Here is a 21,279-nt window from a genome sequence, read left to right on the forward strand (position 1 = left end):
TACCTTTGGCCTTAGTATGCTGACCACTTCCTGTGGTTCCATCTTCTTGCAGATGCCAAAGTTCTTCTTGTTTGGGAGTCACAACCTCAAACTCAACCCTTCTGGAACCAACAGGTGTGGTGGGAACTTTGTCACAGGCTTTGTGCTCCCTCGCACACACAGGGACTTCAGAGGTCACACCTTGTTTCAAATCTGGGTCCTGGTGAGCATTGTCTGAGCTGCACAGTCTAATGGATCTGGTTCTGGAGGTTCTGCTCTTCAGACACTGGGTCAGCACCTGTGTCTCATGGTCTTCCCTAGCCTGCTCTGTCCTTCTCTGGCTGCTCCTGGTCTTGATCTGCTGCACACTGACTGTCCCTACACCTTTGTCCTTGCAGCCTCCACCTGTCAATCCGAATTAGATTTAAAGATTAGTTATTTTAAGCTATTTTTTTAAGTGTTGAGCATAAGTGGTGGTTTTAAAATAATAATCCTAATAATAATTGTCTGATCTATGCTACTCCTGTCACTACAAGACCAATCTTTTTTATAGAACTCCTTATAATGAAAATCTTTTATCTTTAACCCTCATTTGACCTAAAAGACACTAATAAAGGCAAATTCTCAGGGTCATGTCCTGACTGCACAGCTTGTATGACACAAATTGTGCTTACTGGTTTTACTATTTACTTGATGTACAGTGGGTATGGAAAGTATTCAGCCCCCCTAAATGTTTCACTCCTTGTTATATTGCAGCCATTTGCTAAAATCATTTAAGTTCATTTTTCCCTCATTAATGTACACACAGCACCCATATTGACAGAAACAGACATTTTTGCAGATTTATTAAAAAACTGAAATATCACAGTCATAAATATTCAGACTGTTTGCTCAGTATTATATTAAATATATATAGTAGGAGAACCCTTTTCATCTCATACAGCCATGAGCCATAACATCCTCCTTGCAGATTCTCTCCAGTTCTGTCAGGTAAACATTGGTGGACAGCCATTTTTAGGTCTCTACAGAGATGCTTAATTGGGTTTAAGTCAGGGCTCTGGCTGGGCCATTCAAGAACAGTCATGGAGTTGTTGTGAAGCCACTAAACCTTCGGCCCAGTCTGACGTCCTGAGCACTCTTCAACAGAAGGTTTTCGTCCAGGATATCCCTGTACTTGGATATCTTTCTCTCGATTACAACCAGTCGTCCTGTCCCTGCAGCTGAAAAACACCATGCTTCATTCTTGGGACTGTATTGGACAGGTGATGAGCAGTGCCTGGTTTTCTCCACACATACCGCTTAGCATTAAGCCCAAAAAGTTCTACCTTGGTCTCATCAGACCAGAGAATCTTATTTCTCACCATGTTGGAATCCTTCAGGTGTTTTGTTTTTGCAAACTCCATGCAGGCTTTCATGTGTCTTGCACTGAGGAGAGGCTTCCGTATGGCTACTCTGCCATAAAGCCCAGACTGGTGGAGGGCTGCAGAGATGGTTGACTTTCTTCAACTTTCTCTGAGCTCTTCAGGCAGTTCCTCTGACCTCATGACCCTCATGTGCTCTAACATGCACTGTGAGCTGTAAGCTCTCATATAGACAAGTGTGTGTCTTTCCTAATCAAGTCCAATTAGCATCATCAAACACAACTGGACTCAAATGAAGGTGTAGAACCATCTGAAGGATGATCAGAAGAAATGGACGCACCTGAGTTCAATATCTGAGAGTCACAGCAAAGGCTCTGATACTTAGGACCATGTCAAATTTCACTTTTTCTTTTTCAAATCTTCAAAACTATCAACAATTCTGTGTCTTTCTGTCAATATGGGGTGCTATGTGTACATTAATGAGGGGAAAAATGAACTTAAATGATTTCAGCAAATGGCTGCAATATAACAAAGAGTGAAAAATTTAAGACGGTCTGAATACTTTCCGTACCCACTGTACACACATCAGCCGACATGCAAATAACTTTATCTACTCATTGCTCTATGTTTGTCCTCTGCTTGGTTTCTTTTGTTAGCATACAGCCCTCCTGTATTGTGAAACCATGTGATGGTCCCATTTATGAGACTATAACCTTGTTCTTTAGTTTAGGACCAACCAATGTTAGTTAGATAGCTCTTAAAGATGTCAAATCAAAAGGCTGGTGGGAGAAGAAGACGCACATATTTATTTAGTGAGTAAAAAGGTAATGCTTTTTCAAAAAGGTGCTTATACATCTGTGTTATTATAGGCCACAATTTGAGCCACCATTTGATGACCAGATACGAAAACCTGAATGTTAGTGTGGGTAAGGACACCTGAAGTATGGTGAGATGAGGAAAAGGTGTCTCTTAACAAGGAAAGGAGCCATCAATACATAGCAATTAATTCAATTTTAAATGTAAATATTAGTCACAGCTCTTTAAAAGCGTTATGTGATAATGTTCTTATGAATGGTAAAAAGTGTTCTAACAAGCACTCCATATTGATTTTAGCCTATTGGACCGCATCAATACCAGATTGTAATTGCTCACCCCGGGTTTAGATACAGTTGGTGTGTGCCACATCCATATTTCAGTAGAACAGTATCCATAGTTTAGAAGTGGACCCCTCATATCCCTCATACTCTATAATGGCCAGATTAGGACCATCGAGGCTCATGGATGACCAACTGCTAGACAGGGTCCAGGGCCCTCTCAACTTTGAATGTTTACATGAAAATGTGATTTAAGGTTGGGGTGGTTCGCACTTTTAGACCTTCACTTAAAGTGGACATACAGAATATCTTAGAGCCTGACTAATACATTTCCAAATCAAACATACACATTCCTTGTGTCAGTATAATATCACATGTCTGCTAACTAGCATACAACAAACAACACCCTAGCAAGATAGCTAACCAGTTTACCAGTATATTGTACACGTATAAAAAATATGGGATATATCAGTATTAGCATTTCTTTTTACCCAAATATTGGTATCAAAAATCCAAATTCAGTCAGGCTCTAATGTATTCACTGCCTGGTCTGTGAACATATTTAGCAGTGTGGTCAACATTAGTTAATGAACGTTTTAATTAGCCACTTTATGTAGATTTTGTGTTTCAGAATTAGATTTGAGCAGACCAACCATGTGGGATTACTGTTGATGTCAAAAGCCACTGACTTCAATGTATTTTTGTTCAAATGTTTTCTTAGCGTAGCTTTAATGCTTTGGTTTGAGGAAAAAGGCTGAATTAGGTTAATGGCAAAAAAAACACAGTCATTTACAGCCATTACTGAGTCTTTCAGTAATGTGGGCTCCCTATTAAGTGCTTTTAACACACATTCGCCGGCCTCTCCACGCTCTGAGTTTTGATTATGTTAACGAGTGGTCATGCACGATTGCATATACAAGGGTCTTGGGGAAGGCAGCTGATGAGCAAAGAACGGCTCTAATGGAACACTTTTCTACTCTGCCCGTCTGTGCAAATCACACATTGGTGAAGTTTGTCCCGTAATGAGACAAATCACATCAGTGTAATCATGTTTAATGTCATCGTTCTGTCTCCCTTCAACTTAGCCCGTTTGATGATTCTGCATTTAGCATTAGCTTGATTAAACGACATCCGCTCCTAGGGCTCAAACAATCAAATACGGCCTTTAAACTGCTGATTACACACAGAGGCTGTACTGTACAGCTCACGAATAATAACCAACAAGAGTATAAAGGAAGACTTTAAGATAAAACTGTATGCCAATTACACACAAGTGAGACAGTGTCTGAGGATTATCAATATGAATGCTACACTGTAAGCGACTGGTGTACTTATTTTGCACATGATGGGGGAGATAAATTTTAATTTAAGGATTATATACCTGAATTTAATTACTGATTATAACAGATGGAATCAATACGTGACAATATTTCAAGTGATGAAAACAGATATATTAAACTGCTGTATATAAATAAAATAAAAAATCTAACATCTGTCACAACTATATATTTTATCTGAAGAGCCGTTCAGGTCTGTGTGGGAGGCTCTGAGCGTCACCGATTTGGCTGCAGGCAACTGTAAAAGCAGAAAGCTTGCACTGTTTGGGCATCTGTCCTTCACTCATAAAAACCATGTCATTAACTATGCAAAATATTAAATCTTAATATAATTAAAATGAGCAAGTTCAGTAGTTGTACTCTATGCTATTGACTTACTTTTGATATCTCCTGTACTATACAATATACTGTTATTAATAGTAGTAGTAGTAGTAGTAGTAGTAGTAGTAATTTTTTAATTTTAGGATTTGAAATCGTGCTTCTCCTTTAACTGACATGGAGCCCTTTAGCTGAAAAAATAACGTCACTGCAGAAAAAAAGAGAAATGCTAACAATTTTATTGCAACTTACTAGGTTTAATGAAAATGCTTGAACTGAAGGCAAAATGAATGGAAATCCACACACTAGTACCACTTATGTTTACAGGACATAATTACATATTTAGACATGAAATTGAAAAAATGAAGGCCCCTTCTTTGGGTTAAATCGTGCATGTCTAAAGCATTCCTCACCCATAATCTGCAGACACATCATTAAAACAGCTAAATGATTCCATACTTCTACAGAACACAAATGAGCTCCTGCCTTTGTATTTTAATGATATGTTCAAACGCATGTTCAATCAGAGCTGCAATTTTAATATTGAAGGTTAGTTATGTCTTTGTTTACTGACTGCAGGCCTTAATACGATGAGCTGCCAGACGACATAAACTGATCCGAGATGGCTGTGGCTTGATTGTCTACTGCATGCATGGTATACGTGTGTGGGGTAATTGCCTGAGGCAGACGTAACATACTTTACAAGAAAGTGCTGAGGAAATTCTGAAACGTGAACCGATAATAAACTGAATATTTGCATTGATTTGTTATGGTAATATCTGGTAGCCAAAATAAGGTGCATTGAACATGGTATTTGCATGAAGTCATTCTGCTTTGGCCACACTATTTCTCATGTCCAGGTTGTTATTTACCTGTAGGAGCAGAAGGAGCTTTCTGCCTGGACCTGGACAGCCTGCGGAGCTTACTGCCTGTCTGCCAGCTCTGAGTTTCACCTTCCTCTCCCTCCTCACCTTGCTTCTGTCCTCTGATTTCTTCATTCTGTCCCTGTGACAGCTCTGTGATCTGCTTACTGACTGAAATAGCACTCTGTCCATCAAAAGCAGAGCCTTGCCCTTGGGCCTGCTCAGAGCCAAAAAGTTCTTCTGACAGGGGGGGTGGGCCTTCTGCTTCTAACACCATCCTTTGGGGTGACTCCTCCTCTGCTTCTTTCTGAGGGCTGCCTTCACCCTCAAAAAGTTCAGGAGTAAAGAAAATGGTTTGGTCGTCGTCATCTGAATTGTCTGCGGAGGGTATTTCACTTTCACCGCTGGGAGGGGTTTTTACTGTCGAGGTCTCTGGAGCCAAACTGCATGGTTGCGCTATATTGTCACTGGAAGTGTTTGCAGTTCCTTGTTTAAAAGAAAATGCATCAGTCTTCAATGGCAGGGAGGAGATCTGGTGGTTCTCCTTTTCCTCAGAATGACTAGATATTTCCAGCTGCTGACTGGGTGTACTGGGTGTTTTGTCTTTGAAGATTGGCCTCTTGAAGCTGGTGCTGATGGGGCTAGAGGTGAAAATAGAGTACAGAGGCAGAGATGTTCTTTTTTGTGGCACTGCTGGGGGGCTATACAGCACCTTCCTTTCTTCTGCAAAGAAACAGCAGTGTTTGAATGTTAACAATCAGATCACAAACAAAACTGTAACAGCAAATATGTTATAAGACAACAAACGAGCGCTTCGCCATAAAATGAGACTGGTGTGCTATTTTATAAAGAAAGATATAGTAAATGCGGGCATACGCTCAATATAACCCAAACAAAGGTCAAGGGGATTTAATTAAAAGCAACAGTCCAACATCTGCTCATCAGCTCGCTTCAGCGCCACTCAGGCACGCAAAAAACCTTACAGTAATGAGGCAAGCCACTCAACTGATACCATAGGCCCCACCACCACCACCCCAGCTACTATGAGAGATGGGGTGGGGGCTACTGCCCTTCTACCACTCTATCCACCACACAGAATTCAAAGAGCTCAACCTTGTCATGACCCCAACTACAATGGGTGCTCGCCAAGGCGATGTGCAAACACGTCACCTCGACATATTTCCTCATGGTGATGTCATGCTTACACACCCTGCAGCACAAAAATGATACGCACCTTTTGATCCCTGCTGTTTAAGAGCACCGCTGTTTTAAATGTCATTATTCATGAAGAAAGAAGGCAGGTCTCAAAAGGAGGGTGTGGTGTGACTCCACTAGCTAAAATTACTGCTGAGACAATCATGGACTATTTTTTTTCTAAAAGTTTTCAGAGCAAGGAAGGGACGTTTTATGTCTCTATAAAAAAATCTACTTCTAAATTAATGCAACATTGTCAAATAACGATTCGAGTGCTCACATGGGAGTAAATGAATCATAAAGTTCCCCTCGGCATTTGTTAAAACTGTTTGACAGTTAAAACACATGTAGGTGTCTTTGCTAGTAATCCCAATAACGCAATAAAGCAGCAAAAAAATATAGTTATTATTTTATTATTTTTCAAAAACAAACTATTGGTTTATTTATGTATGGCATAATTTATTTTACCAATACAGTCATCCCTCGCTATAACACAGTTCACCTTTCACAGCCTTGCAGTGTCGCAGATTTTTTTTTGTGTGCAATTTTGCATGCTTTTTTTTTTTTTTAAACAGCCAATGTGTTCTGCGTCCTGATTGGCTGTAGACCATTGTCAATCATTCTCTGTGTATACAGTACAGAATTCGTACTAAAAACTGGTTTTGATCTTTGGTCTTATTTTATACTGGACTTATTTTTCTATGAAGGTTTGAACTTTGAGAGTGTTTAAACAAGAGAGAAAAGTGTTAAAATGTAAATGATTGTCTGAGAAAGGTGTATAAAGTGTGCAGTGAGGGCTTTTACAGCCTTAAAACATCTATAATAATTGTAAAAAAAGCTGACTACTTCACGGATTTCACCTATTGTGGGTTTTTTAGAATGTAACTACTGCGATTAACGAGGGACCACTGTACATCAAAATTAAACATCACCAATTCAAAAGTGATATTATTAGAGGCCTCTGTGAAATGGTTAAACTCTTCTATACATGCATGACTGTATCTCACCGGCTTTTTCATTCTGTTCAGCTTTCAGGTGCGTAGACTGGAACTTGGCAGGGTCCTGTAGGGGTTTATGTGTTTTGATAAATGTGCTGGGTAACCGACGTTCTGCAAGCTTGTGTATACTGCGTTCCTCTCCATTGACAGGTAGGTGACTACTGGGAGATGACACTGTAGAAGTGAGGGCATGGCTGTTGGCAGGAGCCACCTCCACCTTCTGCTGCACCTGAGAGAAAGCTACCAGAGACTGCATGGCATTGCTGAAGGTGTCGTGATGCTGGACGAGCTGGCGGACCCATTTAGACAGACCTAAGATCACACAGAAACACACAGCAGAGTCAAAGCTTGGAGGATCTTACAGTGGATAACTACTGCCATCTAGTGTTCAAACTGAGAGACTGGGAAATAAAGTCAGCTGTGTACCTGTGATGTACTTGTTGGGATTATTCCTGTACCGGTCATCTACTAGAATAAGGGCACCCCAGTCATTCTTGTGGCGGATACACCTGTAAAAAGTTTGAAGCGTGAATTTATACTCTTAAAAGCCAAAGAACAGTCACTGTCATGTATGTTTACAAGTCAGGTTTACCTCCCCAAGGCCTGGTTTAGAGCTCTGTAGGCCTGGATCTCATACCAGCGATTGCCTGGAAGAAGACCTCTGGACTTGCAGTGCTGGTCATTGTACTTCATCTTCAGTTCCACCTAAAAAATACAAACAGGTGCATTATTAAATGAGTTCACAATGACTTGAGTGATAGATATATTTATAAAACTTATAAAGATACACAGGCAAGGTTTTTCTTATATACTGATGGAAGTGTGACAAGAACACTTTAACTATATTCTGCACTAAGTGTGTCATTATAATATATATATATAATATTTTACCCTCAATTTGCCAGTTATTTCCTAATCAAATAAATTATTTATTTTAGTATTCTTTTATTTTAATATATTTATACATTTCTTTAATTCCCCAGACAGCAAAGAGGCTAGGTTCACTTAACTTATGTAAATTTAGTAGTTTAGTAGTTTTAGTAGTATTTAGTATTTAGTAGTTGTCAGTACTTTTGATTGGTACTTATATGATACTACCATATAAATTAATTTGAATTAAATGCAAGAGTATAAAAAAACATCAATAAAACAACAAAAAACACTTGTTTGTGCTGTTTAAAATTTTGTTTTTTATCACAAGTTATGAGCAACAGAAAGACTATGAAGGCTGAATTATAAGCAGCACTGGCATGTTATGGAAAATAAAGGGGCATACACAGGTGGATCTGGGGGGAAATGCAGGGTGAACAATCCAAACCCCAAGCAAATTACTCTCAAAATTAGTGCCTGCAGTGGTGAGGTATTACCTGCCCTCACAGACAGATGTGTTCTGAAAGGGAACTGAGGGGCTAAAGAGAGGCCAAAACAGAGTAGAATTGAGGCAGAAGGGGGGCAGAAAAGGTGGTCCAGGCGTCTTGAAGCATCCCTGCACAAAAATGCCAAGAAAGCATCCATCCATTTGCATCTGTCGCTGCTGATTTTAGCGCTAACCTTTCAGAATTGACAAGTGAAAAGTTCAGCTGGCGTCTGACGGGATGCCAGGCAGGGCGGGCTGCTGAACGGGGCTCTAACTGCTTTTGACAGGTACCGTGTGTTTGCCCAGAGCCACCAAACACAGGGCCGTGGCAGGTACAGCCTGCCCCCTCACGCGCATCACGCAATGCCACCGTGGCATGCCAGTGCTTGTGTAGGTAAACAAACAAGCACGGTCACAGGAAATCCTGAATGTTTCCCCAAAGTTGGACTATGACTAATCACACCTCACTAAGAAGCATGTAAACAGCCATGCAACACCACAGTGCACCTCAACACCAACATGGACGAAGATAAAAGTTTCCAGTATGTACAGACTAGCTATGAGTGGGGGGGAAACTCATACAGCCGTATCACAGGAAGTCTTCAAAGTGCTGCTGGCCTCATGGTGAGACGGTTGCCAATATATGAGACACCAGAGCAGTTACAGAATCCACTTCAAAACCCACAGAAAGACCGGTAGCCTCAAGCCGGCGGTGTCATCTAAATCTAGTCACAGTCCATTTCAGTGTCCAAGCCATCACATCCCTGGCCTGTACCATGTCGTCGTCCAATCTAACATGACAGATTGCATATGTGAAAAAGCCAATTCTGGCTGCTAGCAAATCTTGTAAATGTGCAAGAAACCACAAGCTAGAAGGGATTAGTTAAAATGTCAAGAGATCACTCGCTTGCTTTGGCCTTGTCCTCTACAGCAACCTGTTCATCCCTAAAAACATATATTTGACCAGTAGGCATGATTCGCAGCTGAGTGCATCTGTTTGAGCTACATTTTACACAGGGGTGTGTGTGTGTGTGCACATCAGTGTCAGTGTGCACGCCCCTGGCAGTCCAGGACATCTTGTGCCTGTCACTGAGATTGCTGAGCGCCTCATCTGCCGCATGTGGCTGAGCTGACAGCTGAGTGGCTCGTCTTCAAGACACTATCCGTGTATGTGTGTGTGTGCCCACCCTGACAAGGGCATCTGACTATCACACTTCTTTCCAATATGCTCATGGATCAGCTCACACCATGGCTACACAGAGTCCTACTTATTCTTTAAATGATGCCATATCATGCTCCACATTTGTTCTCGATTGAAACTATTATAATCACGTTCTATGCTGTGTGTGAGCGTTGGTTGGATGCTAATGTAACAAAGCTGTAGAACTTGTCTTTGTCTCCTTTCTGTCTGATGGATATTTGGATTTTTGGTCCATCTTAGTGTCAACCTTGCCTCCAGTTTGCAAAAACAGCTGTTCCTCAAATAGCCACTTGAGGATAGCTCTCAAAGTAATTCAATCCCCATAGAACTCTATGTAAACCTTGATGCACCAGACGAGTTTTGTTTTGCTGGTAAAGTAAAACCAGTCAGATAAAGAAACAGCTCATATTTCTCTATACATGTTAGGATGCTATCTAGTAGTAACTCACATGGTCGTAAACTGTGAAAACAATAATTGCCAGGATTTCTTTAGAGGACACTGATTTGGGCGGAGCCACCAGTGGGTTGACTACAAGCACATAGCTTAAAGCCTGACAAGATGAATTTGTAAAGGTTTGTGATTTTATCTGAAAAATAAAACATGTCAAACCTTACATCAGAAATAAAACACTTTTGCTGCTACTCGGGGTGACAGTTCAGCGTCACATCAAATAACAAGCTCCCTCAGCTCCACTTACACTCTTGGCATTAAATGGAATTAGGTGGATTACCAAGATAGTGACGGCAGATGTGCTGCTATTCAAAAAACCAATGGGTGATATAGAATGTTCTTCTTTCAGTAATTACAGTCTTTGGTTTAAACAGCATTTGACATTTGAGTACTGCTTTCCTACAGTAAAGCTGGCACAATCCAATCACTAATGCTACCAAGTTTTTTAGAAGTCGTGTTTCACATACACAATTTGTTAATAAAGAGTTAAACACAGAAGAAGTATGTGGACTAAGACTGGTCTGACAAGGTCAGTACAAGGGGTGATCATGTATATACAGTGTTCCTTCAGAGGCTAATGATAAAGCCATATGTACAGGGCCTTGAATTTGCCTAGAGCATCCATCACCCCCCCCATCTTGATGATCTCCATGAACTCTTCAACATTCCTTTAAAATCCCCTTTATCCATCCGTTTTACATGTTTGCAGACCTTAGAAATAAAATGCTCTTGTGTCTTTAATAAAGGGCAGCCAAAGAGGCTGGCTGAGCCCTTCATTAAACTCAGAGAGATGCCTTATCAGTTGTAAGTGTCTTTTTATTGCTTGTTAAAACTACTTATTGTTTGACTTACTCACGCAGGACGTGACTGCTGACTGTAAAAACATGCCATTGGAAAAACTCGACATAAAAGTAATACCACCTTTGGCAGGGCTTTCTCTGCAGAGGACTTTTCAAGATCAACCTTTGATCTTTGTCACAATAACACAACAGGCCAGTAAAATGCCATGCTATGTGCTTAGGTTGTAGCGTCTACGAGTTATGCCTGTCTGGGAATGCAGGTCGTGCCGGTATCCAGAGCGCTGGAGTACTTCAAATGAAGAGAAGCTGGGCTTACACCTCTTATCCTAGCAATGGGGTGCTGTCGTGTGAGTGTGGCACAGAATGAAGGAGTTAATATGTCTGGGTCCATGTGTGCTCTTAAGAAAATGTGCACATGTTTGCACTAGTGCATGGAAGTGACAATGTAAGAACATATTACTGCTTGTGTTTGTGTGCGTTTTAGGAAATCAGGTTTACTGTGAGACATATGGTGTATGAGACGGTGCTAATATATGAAAGGTGAAAATAGGTTAAAGGAAAATACACCTGAACACATTAACACCTCACATAAGAAGAAATATAACTACTGGGCTTTTAATAAACTCTGAAATTTAGCTGATGCACATAGAAAATTGAAGAAATATGCTTTAAGGGAACCATGTTTACAACATATAAAATATACATAGTTTTTGGTTAATTGATGATTGAATTAATTCTGATTAATTAATTATTAACAAATGTTAACCTAGTGACAGAGCTAGATAGAGAGAGACACAGAATATATAGGGTATTTGTGTGATGGTCAATATTGGCAAATAATGTAATTGTCCCGATTTATCAGTCAAGCTCTACCAAAACAATTCAATGTGCAATAAATGTTTTTTTTTCTTGAATCATATTAAAGCTGTTTAATCAGATTAAATCTTATTTAATCTGTAGTTTAGAGGCGAAACTTTGACATTCGTCCACACCAGGCAAAAACAGTGCTATTTAGAAAACCTATGGGAGACAGCATTGACAGTGAATCCCAGCAATGTGCCACCCCAATCAGACACAGAAGATGAGTGTGTCTACAACATGATTGTGCGTCTAATTATTATTATTCTGATATTTGTTAAATAAGTAATTGAACTAAGCCTGAGTTTCTTTATTAGAACTCATTGGTTATCCAGTGCATTCAACCTATAAGCAAAAAGCTAGATTATTTGTGAAATAACCTAAATGTTTAATAAAGACTACTTATTAGTCATTTTGCAGCTGTTCTTGACTTGACTGGGGAAATAATATTAGTATTGATCCATCTGGCTACATGGACTGTGCATCATCACAGAAAATGCAGCAAGCAAAAGATGAATGCTTAATGTTGATTTGAAGGTAACTCAAGCATGCAGTAGTATGTATAGCAAATACATTAGTATACAAACATGTGTGTGTGTGTGTGACCCTATCTGTCCTTTAAACAGCCTATTACAGCGCACTGCAGCAGTATCTGTGGTAGTTTTGCATGCTACAGGGGCTAGCTGCTTGGCTTCACAGTCATTAGTGTCAGTGTCCTCATCCTCTCAGCGGTGTAATGGGGTTAGCTCACAGACCTTCACAGCCCCCAGGGCTTCTCTGGGGGCCACACTGCTTCTGCTACCGTAAGCGGAGATAAGAGGAAGACAACTAGAGAGGAGTAAAGGAAACAGAGAAGCAATGCTGCGGGATTCAAGACTCAAAGAAGATGTGAAGAAAATGGAGTAAAAAAAAAAACTAGAACAAAACTACCATACAGGGAACGCAAATTATTTAAAAAGACATACGTGATAGAAATTTGGAAATAAATTGAACTAACAACTGTGTCCTTATTGTGTAATTAAAGAAACAGCCACAAACTTAGTTGGCCATCACTACCACCAACCTCGTCCACCTGATCCTGCAGCAGTCACAATTTTGACAAGGGATGGCAGGAGATGGCGAGCTCTCTGCGGAGCATTGCACATGTCGCAAATAAACAAAGGATGTTGAGTGCAGAATGTGTCATTAGAAATGCACAGTCTCTTCACGCTTGGTCAGCTCCACCTTAGCCCTAACTAGCTTTGGCTTTCTCAATCCTCCCCCTGGTGTTGTGCTACATCCACTCATCCGCTGTCTTATGCTACATATGACACAATAATAAACAAGCACCAAAAGATCACTTTGATGATACTGTCAGCTGACCTCTATAGTATCAAATTAAAAGACAAAATCTCAAGTCTCAAGTCAAACTTTCACTTTCCTGCCCGAAACACATCTACTGTGTCAGACATGCACAATTAAAAAATAAATAAATAAATCAGAGATGAAAAACACAGCAATGCCCTGAGAGCTGACAGAGGTGAAACTGACAGCTTTGGCTAAGGTGAAAGGGTCTGGGAAGCTTCAATCACCCACACGTCTTGCTACACTGACAGAACAGGTTAGTGAAAGCTTCGTCGTGCTCTGACAGGAGAATGAGGAGGAGTAAAGGGGAGGAGAAGTGGGAGGTGGGGGAGAAGAACTCAAACTTAAAGGTCAACTTTATCTGCTAAGGACGGGGCAGACACACACAACATCGCTTTGGGATTTTTTTTCACGGATCACCAAAAAGGGATGCTCTTATTTGGTGCGGGTTGGCGTGAGCGTGCACGTGTATGTCTGTAAGATATTTTTTTTTTGCCTTCATGCTAGTGTTAAATTTTTATTTAGTTATTAAATTTTTTTGGAGCCAAAAAGTAGGGAAGGCCCCGCTTGAGCACAACACAATATTGAGATGATAATAGTCAATTTGCCAGTGTGAGGACTTCTGATGCATTTGTAGATATGTCTGATGTCTGACATATCCTAACATGAGTAACAGAAGGTCCTGTTTTTGATTGGTACCAGTCTGTAGACAGCTGTGATTTTACTTGCCTGGAGGTCTTTGATGTTCGGGAAGGGAATTCCAATGGTGACCACTGCCCTGGCATTGTCATCTGTGAAGTCAAGCCCCTCACTCACTTTACCCCTACACACAGCAATCAGCAGCGCACCATCTATGACAAAAAAATCACATGCAACAAACATACAGTAAAATTACAACTATTCAATGGTAAATGAATGTCAAGTCGTTGGTTCGTAAGTACTTTGCCAACAGAATGTGATTTACCAGCCAATCAAAAGTGCAAGATGAATTAATCTCATTCACACTCAGTGTCTGCTCTCTGCTCTACTCTGCATCACTGTGAGCATATGGGTAGGTATGAAATCTAGCTGATTATCTCAGTTTGTAATGGGTAGATGTTGCTCAAGTAGGAGACAACAGTCTCATCCCATTATTGAAATAGTAGTGTAATGAAATCTATTTTTTCATGCACACCAACCAGCTGGATCACTTTTTTTATAAAAATGTTTGTGTGCATACACCTGAATCATATACACATACGTGGTTATGCACAGCTTCAACTTTCAACAGACCTTCACCCAGAAGTCCTGGGTTTGCATCAGTGTTCATTTTGTTGACGAATCATTTTCGTCAGTTTTCTTTCCTTTTTTGCTGGTAAAAATGAGATGATAACTAAATATAAACTAATGCACGATGCCGAAGACGAAATGTATTGACACTTTCGTCAACGAATAAAAACGAGACGAAATTATTGATGGAGACGAGATCCAATCAGAGGAAATTTTGTTTGTGGAAGGGGGGGGCAAAACGGAAAATGGCGGTAGAGAGCCAATCAGAAGTGATCTCTCTGCGTTGTAAGGACATTACGCACACATTTGATGTAACCCTGCGATACTGGAAGAAGGCGTACTCATGAATGGTACCACAGAAACAGGAGAAGAACAGACATACGGACACGTTTGATGTCAAGACAAACAAGTGAAGTGACTACTAAAAACACGACAAACTTGAAGCAACATTTGCAGACGAGTCATCTTAACATCAGTTCAAAGACAAATGTGACAAAATCTATAAATCAAGACATCGCTGCTGATGGTTTTACAAGTTGTCACTGAAGTATTTCACTGTAGTTATGGAGTATTAATGAAGAAGTTTTTCTGCGGCTCCACATTGGCCACGCCCAGTCTAAAATTCCGACCAATCACACAATAGTTCTTGGCCCTGACTAAGAAAAAAAGTTCTGCCCAGACGATGTTTTGAGAACAAGCTGCAAGAGCTGCTGAACAAGCCCTCTGAGAACAAAGTGACATGATGTTCTTCTTGAAGCGCCAAGAGCAGGACCACAAAAAAGAAACTGTTGTTGTACCAGATATGCTATTTCAGAAATAGCTGTAAATTTCTGCTGTAATGACACTTATGCATGGCCTTTATTTCTCAGTCCTGGAGGTTCTCATGTGGAATTAAATGATCAGCAAACCATGATATTCTGTTTTAGTTTGTTTTATGTTGGAAGGAAAATATGATCAAAGGAGTCAAACTCAGACACAAACGAGTACCCTGAGTCCTGACATACGGTAGGTGGACTGAGTCAGGGACTAAACTAGTTCTGTAGCAGTTCATTAGTGATACAAGCATGTCCAACCCTGATCTGGTCTGGTGTAACAATAGAAGTTATCTCAGTCATCAATCATACCAAATCAGTATGATGCCAGTCCTACCTCTTTCCACGCAGTATTTGATGGCATCGTAGTAAATCTGAAGCAGCTCATCGAAATCCCCTTTGCCACCTCCACGGGGTTCACAGATAACGGTCTTCTGTTCTTCTAGCTTCTCCCAGAGACCAGTGTTGGTCCATCGGTCTTTCAGCTTGTCCAGCATCTGATTAAGTTAGAGGAAGCATCATGTAAATCCAGAAGTTTACAAAGCTGTACAATAAAAAATCAAACTGTTTAATTTAAAGACTCAATTTTTTATACAAAGCAGAACTGTAGCATTTTTATGAACAAGCATCAATCTGGCAGAATTTCTGAAAAAAAAAAAAAAAAACACACATCAAACAACAATTCTTGAGCCGACAAGCCTTGTTGTTTAGAATCGGTTTAGAAATCCTATCTACTTCCTTTGGAGAACCTCTCTGTGTATCACAGTGAAGGATTATGGGAGTGCAGAGGTTACACAGACCAACAGCATGTTGCCCTTCTGTGAAAAGTGCTATGGGTAGTTCAAAAAGTTGTCTTCAACTGGAATGAGTACGACCACAGCAAAGAAGCATCATATAAATAAACAAAGAAATAAGTGCACAAAACAACAGCCATATATTATACAAGGCTCTGCTTCAACACTGTTTCACTCTAGTGTGGGAGACAGAGGGACCAACAACAGGAAACAAAAGACAAGAGTCGCCCACAGTTCCAGTTGTTCCACTTGTTTTTGATGCTTCCCCCAAGTGGCAACAAATAGGTACAACTGGTAGATGTGCTCTGCATAGCACCAGCCCAGGCAGTACTATGTCAGGACTATGGTAGCAAGCAGTACATCTAAGGAGTTAGTGTAATGTTCAGATCTGGGTTTATAGTTTAAACTAGTGCAAATACACCCTGAAAACAAGCCTAGCAAAGAAAGAACAGGGTTTTCTACACAATGCTGGAGGCCAAATTGAGTAGATTATCAAAGAGAACACAGTGTAAATCTGTACAATAGGTCAAGGCACAAATTCTAACACGTTATAACACTTCTGAGACTCAAACAAGCTTGCAACAAAGAAGCATTTAGCTCCCTATGTTTGCTCCCATGTCCTCAGACAGCTTGGAATCCTTCTCTTTACTTGCACTTGGCAGAAAGTTGACGTGTTTAATCCTCCTCTGCAATAAAATCACTGTTTCTGTACTATTGTTAGTGCAAAAAGTCAGCAGCTCTCAGGGGACACACATTGATCTAAAAGCCCTCATCCTAGCATGGCCTCACTCATGTCTGTGCTGTGCAGATTATATCCTTGAATAAGCATGGCTTCACAATCAAAAAGAAGCTTCACTGGCTCGGAAATGTGTTAGAAGGGTCAAATAGAAGTTCTTCTTGTAGTCAGCAGAAAACTTCTCAACGGGCTAATGGTGTCGAGCTGTAAAGCTCGAGTCTGATGCAGATGGGGCCTCCAGATGGGAGGGAGGTGGGTGTTTACACATGGACATCTTCTCCCCTGCAGTAAACTCGTTCTGTTTAGCGGCTCAAGTGGTCTTCAAACACCACACAGAGCTAAAGACATTTACTCTGTGGGTTATGTAAGGAAATAGGACCACATGAGAACACTGATAGGTTCTTTCATGCCAGTGCAATTTCTTTATAGTGGTGAAATAACGCTGAGGGAAAGACCTCGTCAGGTTGATGTTTCCTAAAGTAAGTGAGGATCTGGACTTTTGCAATCCATAAAACATGACACATTTGCTAAATATGCAGTGTTACATCGACAAGGACCCCCCTTACGTGCGTCTTCAACTCAGCAAACTGTTAGCAATTGCTTTCCAGTGCAATCTTGAGCAGGAGATATATGAATAATTCAGGATATGTACTTTAGGCAGATCTACCGCTAAACAAAACAGCCATTATCTGCCAGGCTGCACTTGGAAAGGAGCTGATTCCACAAGGAGATGAGAACAGAGACAGAATTTTCACGCTGATAAAACTGATGTGACACCATCAGTAAAAATCAGACATGACAGGGTTTTAACTCACTACAGAGAAGGCTGGTACTGCCATTAAGTGGCAGAAATAGGATGTTTCTGTCACGAGAATTTAGGCTATCACAGATCTAAAGGACATTCAAAATATCATTGGCACAAACTGCTGACTATTTGCCATGGCTGCAGGCCAAACATCTTTGGAAATTTCCCCAGAGAACTTGTTGCTACAAGAGGTTTGCAGATCAACCTTACTGTATGTAAAGGTTTAATGGGTCGGTGCAGCAACATTTCCATCTTCTGATCCAAGACATCACCATGTGGTCATCAGATGGCAGCCCAAATGTCTAAATAATATGGCCACAGCTTTCATAGTCCAGTTAACACAGCCTCAACTGGGATCAGATCAGCACTATGATATCCTCTAAAGTTAAGTCCTCCAGCAGATTAGGTAGTCTCTGGGGGTTCCATAACCTCACCCAGAGTCCAAAGAACAAAAATAACATCAGACCATTCATACCTGTGACACTAGGTAGAAGTACTTTGTCCATTTGGCCCTTTTCTTTTTAAAATTTTATCTTGAAAATGGCCTTATTTTAACCCTTTAGCTTTCACTTACTGTATTGTCTTTGTATTATCCCATAAGGTATCTTATCCTTGGTATCTTCACTGTATTGATGCATTTTCTTGTCTTTACTTTTTGATATTTATGTATTTATTTACTATAATTACTTATTTTTTAACTATCCTTTTTAGTAATTTCCTATTGTTCTTATGTATCAATTTCTAGTTTGATTATTTCTTATGTAATGGTTCCTAATGTTATTGTCATTGTTGTCATCTCATATTTATTTGTTATTTTTTATGGGTTTTAAGCTTTTATGGGCAATAGTTGGATGGTGGCCAGATAATTTCCACAGAATTCCAACAGAAAATTGTCTTTGGCCATCGAGAATGAAGTACCTGACGTGAAAAATACTTGAAGTGATCAAAAATAAATGCATAACCAGTTCCCAATCTGAAGTAATTCACTGAATATTGCAAGCATGTATATTGAAGTACTAATACTGTAGTTAATTTGCTGGCTGGGGCTGATTTAAATTGTCCCAGCCAGCAGTAAAGCAATGCATATACTAGATCAAACTGCATGGCTGTAGGTGTGAAAGTGAGCATTTTACTGTGCAGTCAAACAGATCTTCAGCACCTTCAGCAAAGGCTTTCAACCGTGAGAGTGTGAGACACTCAACAGAGAAACTACAGATTCAAAAAGTACAGACATGAGCACCTTCATAAATGATTTAAAGGCAACATCTGACAAAGACATGGTGTTTAGTGGGCTGGGTTATAAAATGTCAACCTACAGTTTAAACTAAACACCTCTTTGTAGAAATTGAAGACAAAAATATCACAGATAAAACAGCAAGTACCAGTAAAGGTTTAGCAATTTAACATGGTAGAAGTTTGTCAACTGGAAAAAAAAATAGCATTTACATCTGATTTTTTCTGCCCATGTTTACCTGCTGTTAACAACAGCAACATGCTCCTATTTATTTTTACTGGCAAGTTTTTCTTTATGGAGCTTTCAGATGTCAGACAGGGAAAATATCTTTGCTAAGTGACTTTTAGACTTAAATAGGCGATCCTACAGCAGCACAGTTATGATGCCCATGCAACATGGATGGGAATGAGCAGTATTTAGCATATAAGAGGGCACAACAACGTGTGAATAATTTATTGTCCTTTCTAGGCATGGTAGGTGCAACGCTCAACCTCTGCCAGTGACACGGTAAAGTGGGCCAGATCTTGCTGCCAATTGGGACAAGGTGGTGAAACAAGTAGACAGAAGCAGTGAACTGTAGTCTTTCTCGCACTTTTACACTTCCCCTCACTTTCCCCCCTTACTATCTCCCAATCTTTCACCTCCTCTGCATCCGGCCTCACTCTATCTCCTTCCCCGTGTCCCTGGTGTCAGTGAGCTGTGTGGCGACACATCGCAGCTCCTCTAGTGCCTGCTGAATTATGGAGAGGGTTTGGAGGCGACAGCATTAATGAAACATGCAGCCAGGAGCCACATTTCGCAGTGGCGAGGGGAGACGTGTTGTTGCAGTGTAAATTATTCAGCCCCAAAATATCACAGCAACCATCACGCCAAGACCAGTGGCAAGAAGCCACCTGCCACCTCTGGCTTGCCACTCTTCCCTTGTTGTCTGCTCTACACGTCCCGGCCACACCGGTGGTGACAACACAACGCTGCAAAAATGCTGCCCGCTGCCCACAGAAGAAGACAGCAACTGACTTCATTTTCACCTTTAAAAAAAAAAAACTCTTATATGAATCATTTTCTAAACTTGGCAAAATATAATAAAATGACACTCCAACGCATTTAAACGTCAAAATTAGCATTTATGCTGACTTTCCAGTGATTGCACAGGACAAGGTAGGTGACCAAACCCAACAAAAGATGACTCTTTCAATACTCTTTGCATCCTATTTGCTAATACCTAAAATCAAAATCTAAAAACCTGTTCTCCATATTTGTGTTCTATTATGCTTTAATTTCTAACCTTTGTTATTTATAGATAGATATATCTATCTATACATACCTGTATATATACTTTCTATGGTGGCAGCTAGTTTGATGAGTTAGTGAGAAATTACAGTCACTGATCACTGGTAATGCAGACCTAACGATATACTTCATCAGTCTGCTAATATAGGCCTATCACATATCAACATGTATTAGAATGTATATGTTGGCTAAAATCCATGTCTTTTTATTCAATAAAACCCTTTGCAAAAAAACATAAGGTTTTTACAATAAAATCATAAAAGCATTATTGCAAACTAATTACTAATAGGCAGGATTAACTGACACCGGAGTATTAAAATTCATGTATTCATTCATTTTGTTTTGAGTGGAGTCCTTTTTTTTTTCAAGAGCTGATATATATCGACCTCCAGCGGACTGACAGTTTGCTGATATGTATGTGTGTTTATAAGGAATATCAGCCACGGTGTCCTGATAGCATCCTTACTCGAGCAGGAGCCCTATGTAGCGACACTGCCACACTAATATTGACACACACACACAAAGAGTAAAAAATCCAATATTGGTCAGGTTCAAGCTTCAACAAAACCGTTCCTAAATTGGTACAATGACCTTCTTATTACAAAATGTAAATAGGAAGACATATTGTTTTTATAATGGAAAAAAGTGGTTCTGTGTGCGGCTGACTTCAAGCTAGTTAGCAAATAAATGAGTTCTTCCTATTATAACATTAACATTAAAGAGTCACTGAGTAACATTTTTATTATAGGCATCTTAAGGTTAATCATCACTGCATACGTTCTTTTTAGGTTCCACATCCTGTTTTGTTATATTTGAAACACAGGAACCAAGAATCCTTCAGACTCTGGAAGTTAACAAACAGATGACTCAGGCAACATGTGCTTTTTAAGTCTGAAAATGTGAGCCTTCCAAACAAAAAAAGCTCCAGCTCAGTCAAACAGCAGTAACCCTGAATTTTCCACTGTAAAAAGTCAAATAAAAAATCAGCTCAGCTTCAGGACTGATATGCTACACTGGGCAGCCTGACCCATGAATCTAATATACTCCCAGACAGAAACAGGCTCACTCTGAGATAACAGTACTTGTGGAGCTGTGTGATTGGTGCTTCAGATACCCCCAAGCTGATGAGGACAGTTCGTGCCTGGTGGGTGCTCGCCTTGCGGTCTGCTTTGACTTTGATTTGA

The 21,279-nt window shown here is 40.2% G+C and overlaps 1 protein-coding gene across 2 annotated transcripts in view; it reads right to left on the bottom strand.

Moving 5' to 3' along the window:
* Positions 1 to 2,268: 2,268 nt before the first annotated feature.
* brip1 (BRCA1 interacting helicase 1) overlaps positions 2,269 to 21,279 on the bottom strand; it is a 34,879-nt gene continuing 15,868 nt past the window's right edge. Inside the window, exons 15-21 of one of the 2 annotated variants that reach the window (XR_003671635.1) lie at positions 15,574 to 15,733; positions 13,885 to 14,006; positions 7,737 to 7,849; positions 7,571 to 7,653; positions 7,154 to 7,456; positions 2,660 to 5,675; positions 2,269 to 2,629 (exon numbers count right to left, since the gene is read on the bottom strand). Coding sequence is in view for 1 of the 2 variants with exons in the window: in XM_028420469.1 (XP_028276270.1) it covers positions 4,954 to 5,675; positions 7,154 to 7,456; positions 7,571 to 7,653; positions 7,737 to 7,849; positions 13,885 to 14,006; positions 15,574 to 15,733 (1,503 nt within the window). In the remaining variant the exon portion in view is untranslated. Of the gene's footprint in view, positions 5,676 to 7,153; positions 7,457 to 7,570; positions 7,654 to 7,736; positions 7,850 to 13,884; positions 14,007 to 15,573; positions 15,734 to 21,279 lie in introns of both variants that reach the window. The other variant, XM_028420469.1, reaches the window with a different exon arrangement.

Source organism: Parambassis ranga, chromosome 13 (genome assembly GCF_900634625.1).
Source record: "Parambassis ranga chromosome 13, fParRan2.1, whole genome shotgun sequence".
NCBI classification, from domain to species: domain Eukaryota; kingdom Metazoa; phylum Chordata; class Actinopteri; family Ambassidae; genus Parambassis; species Parambassis ranga.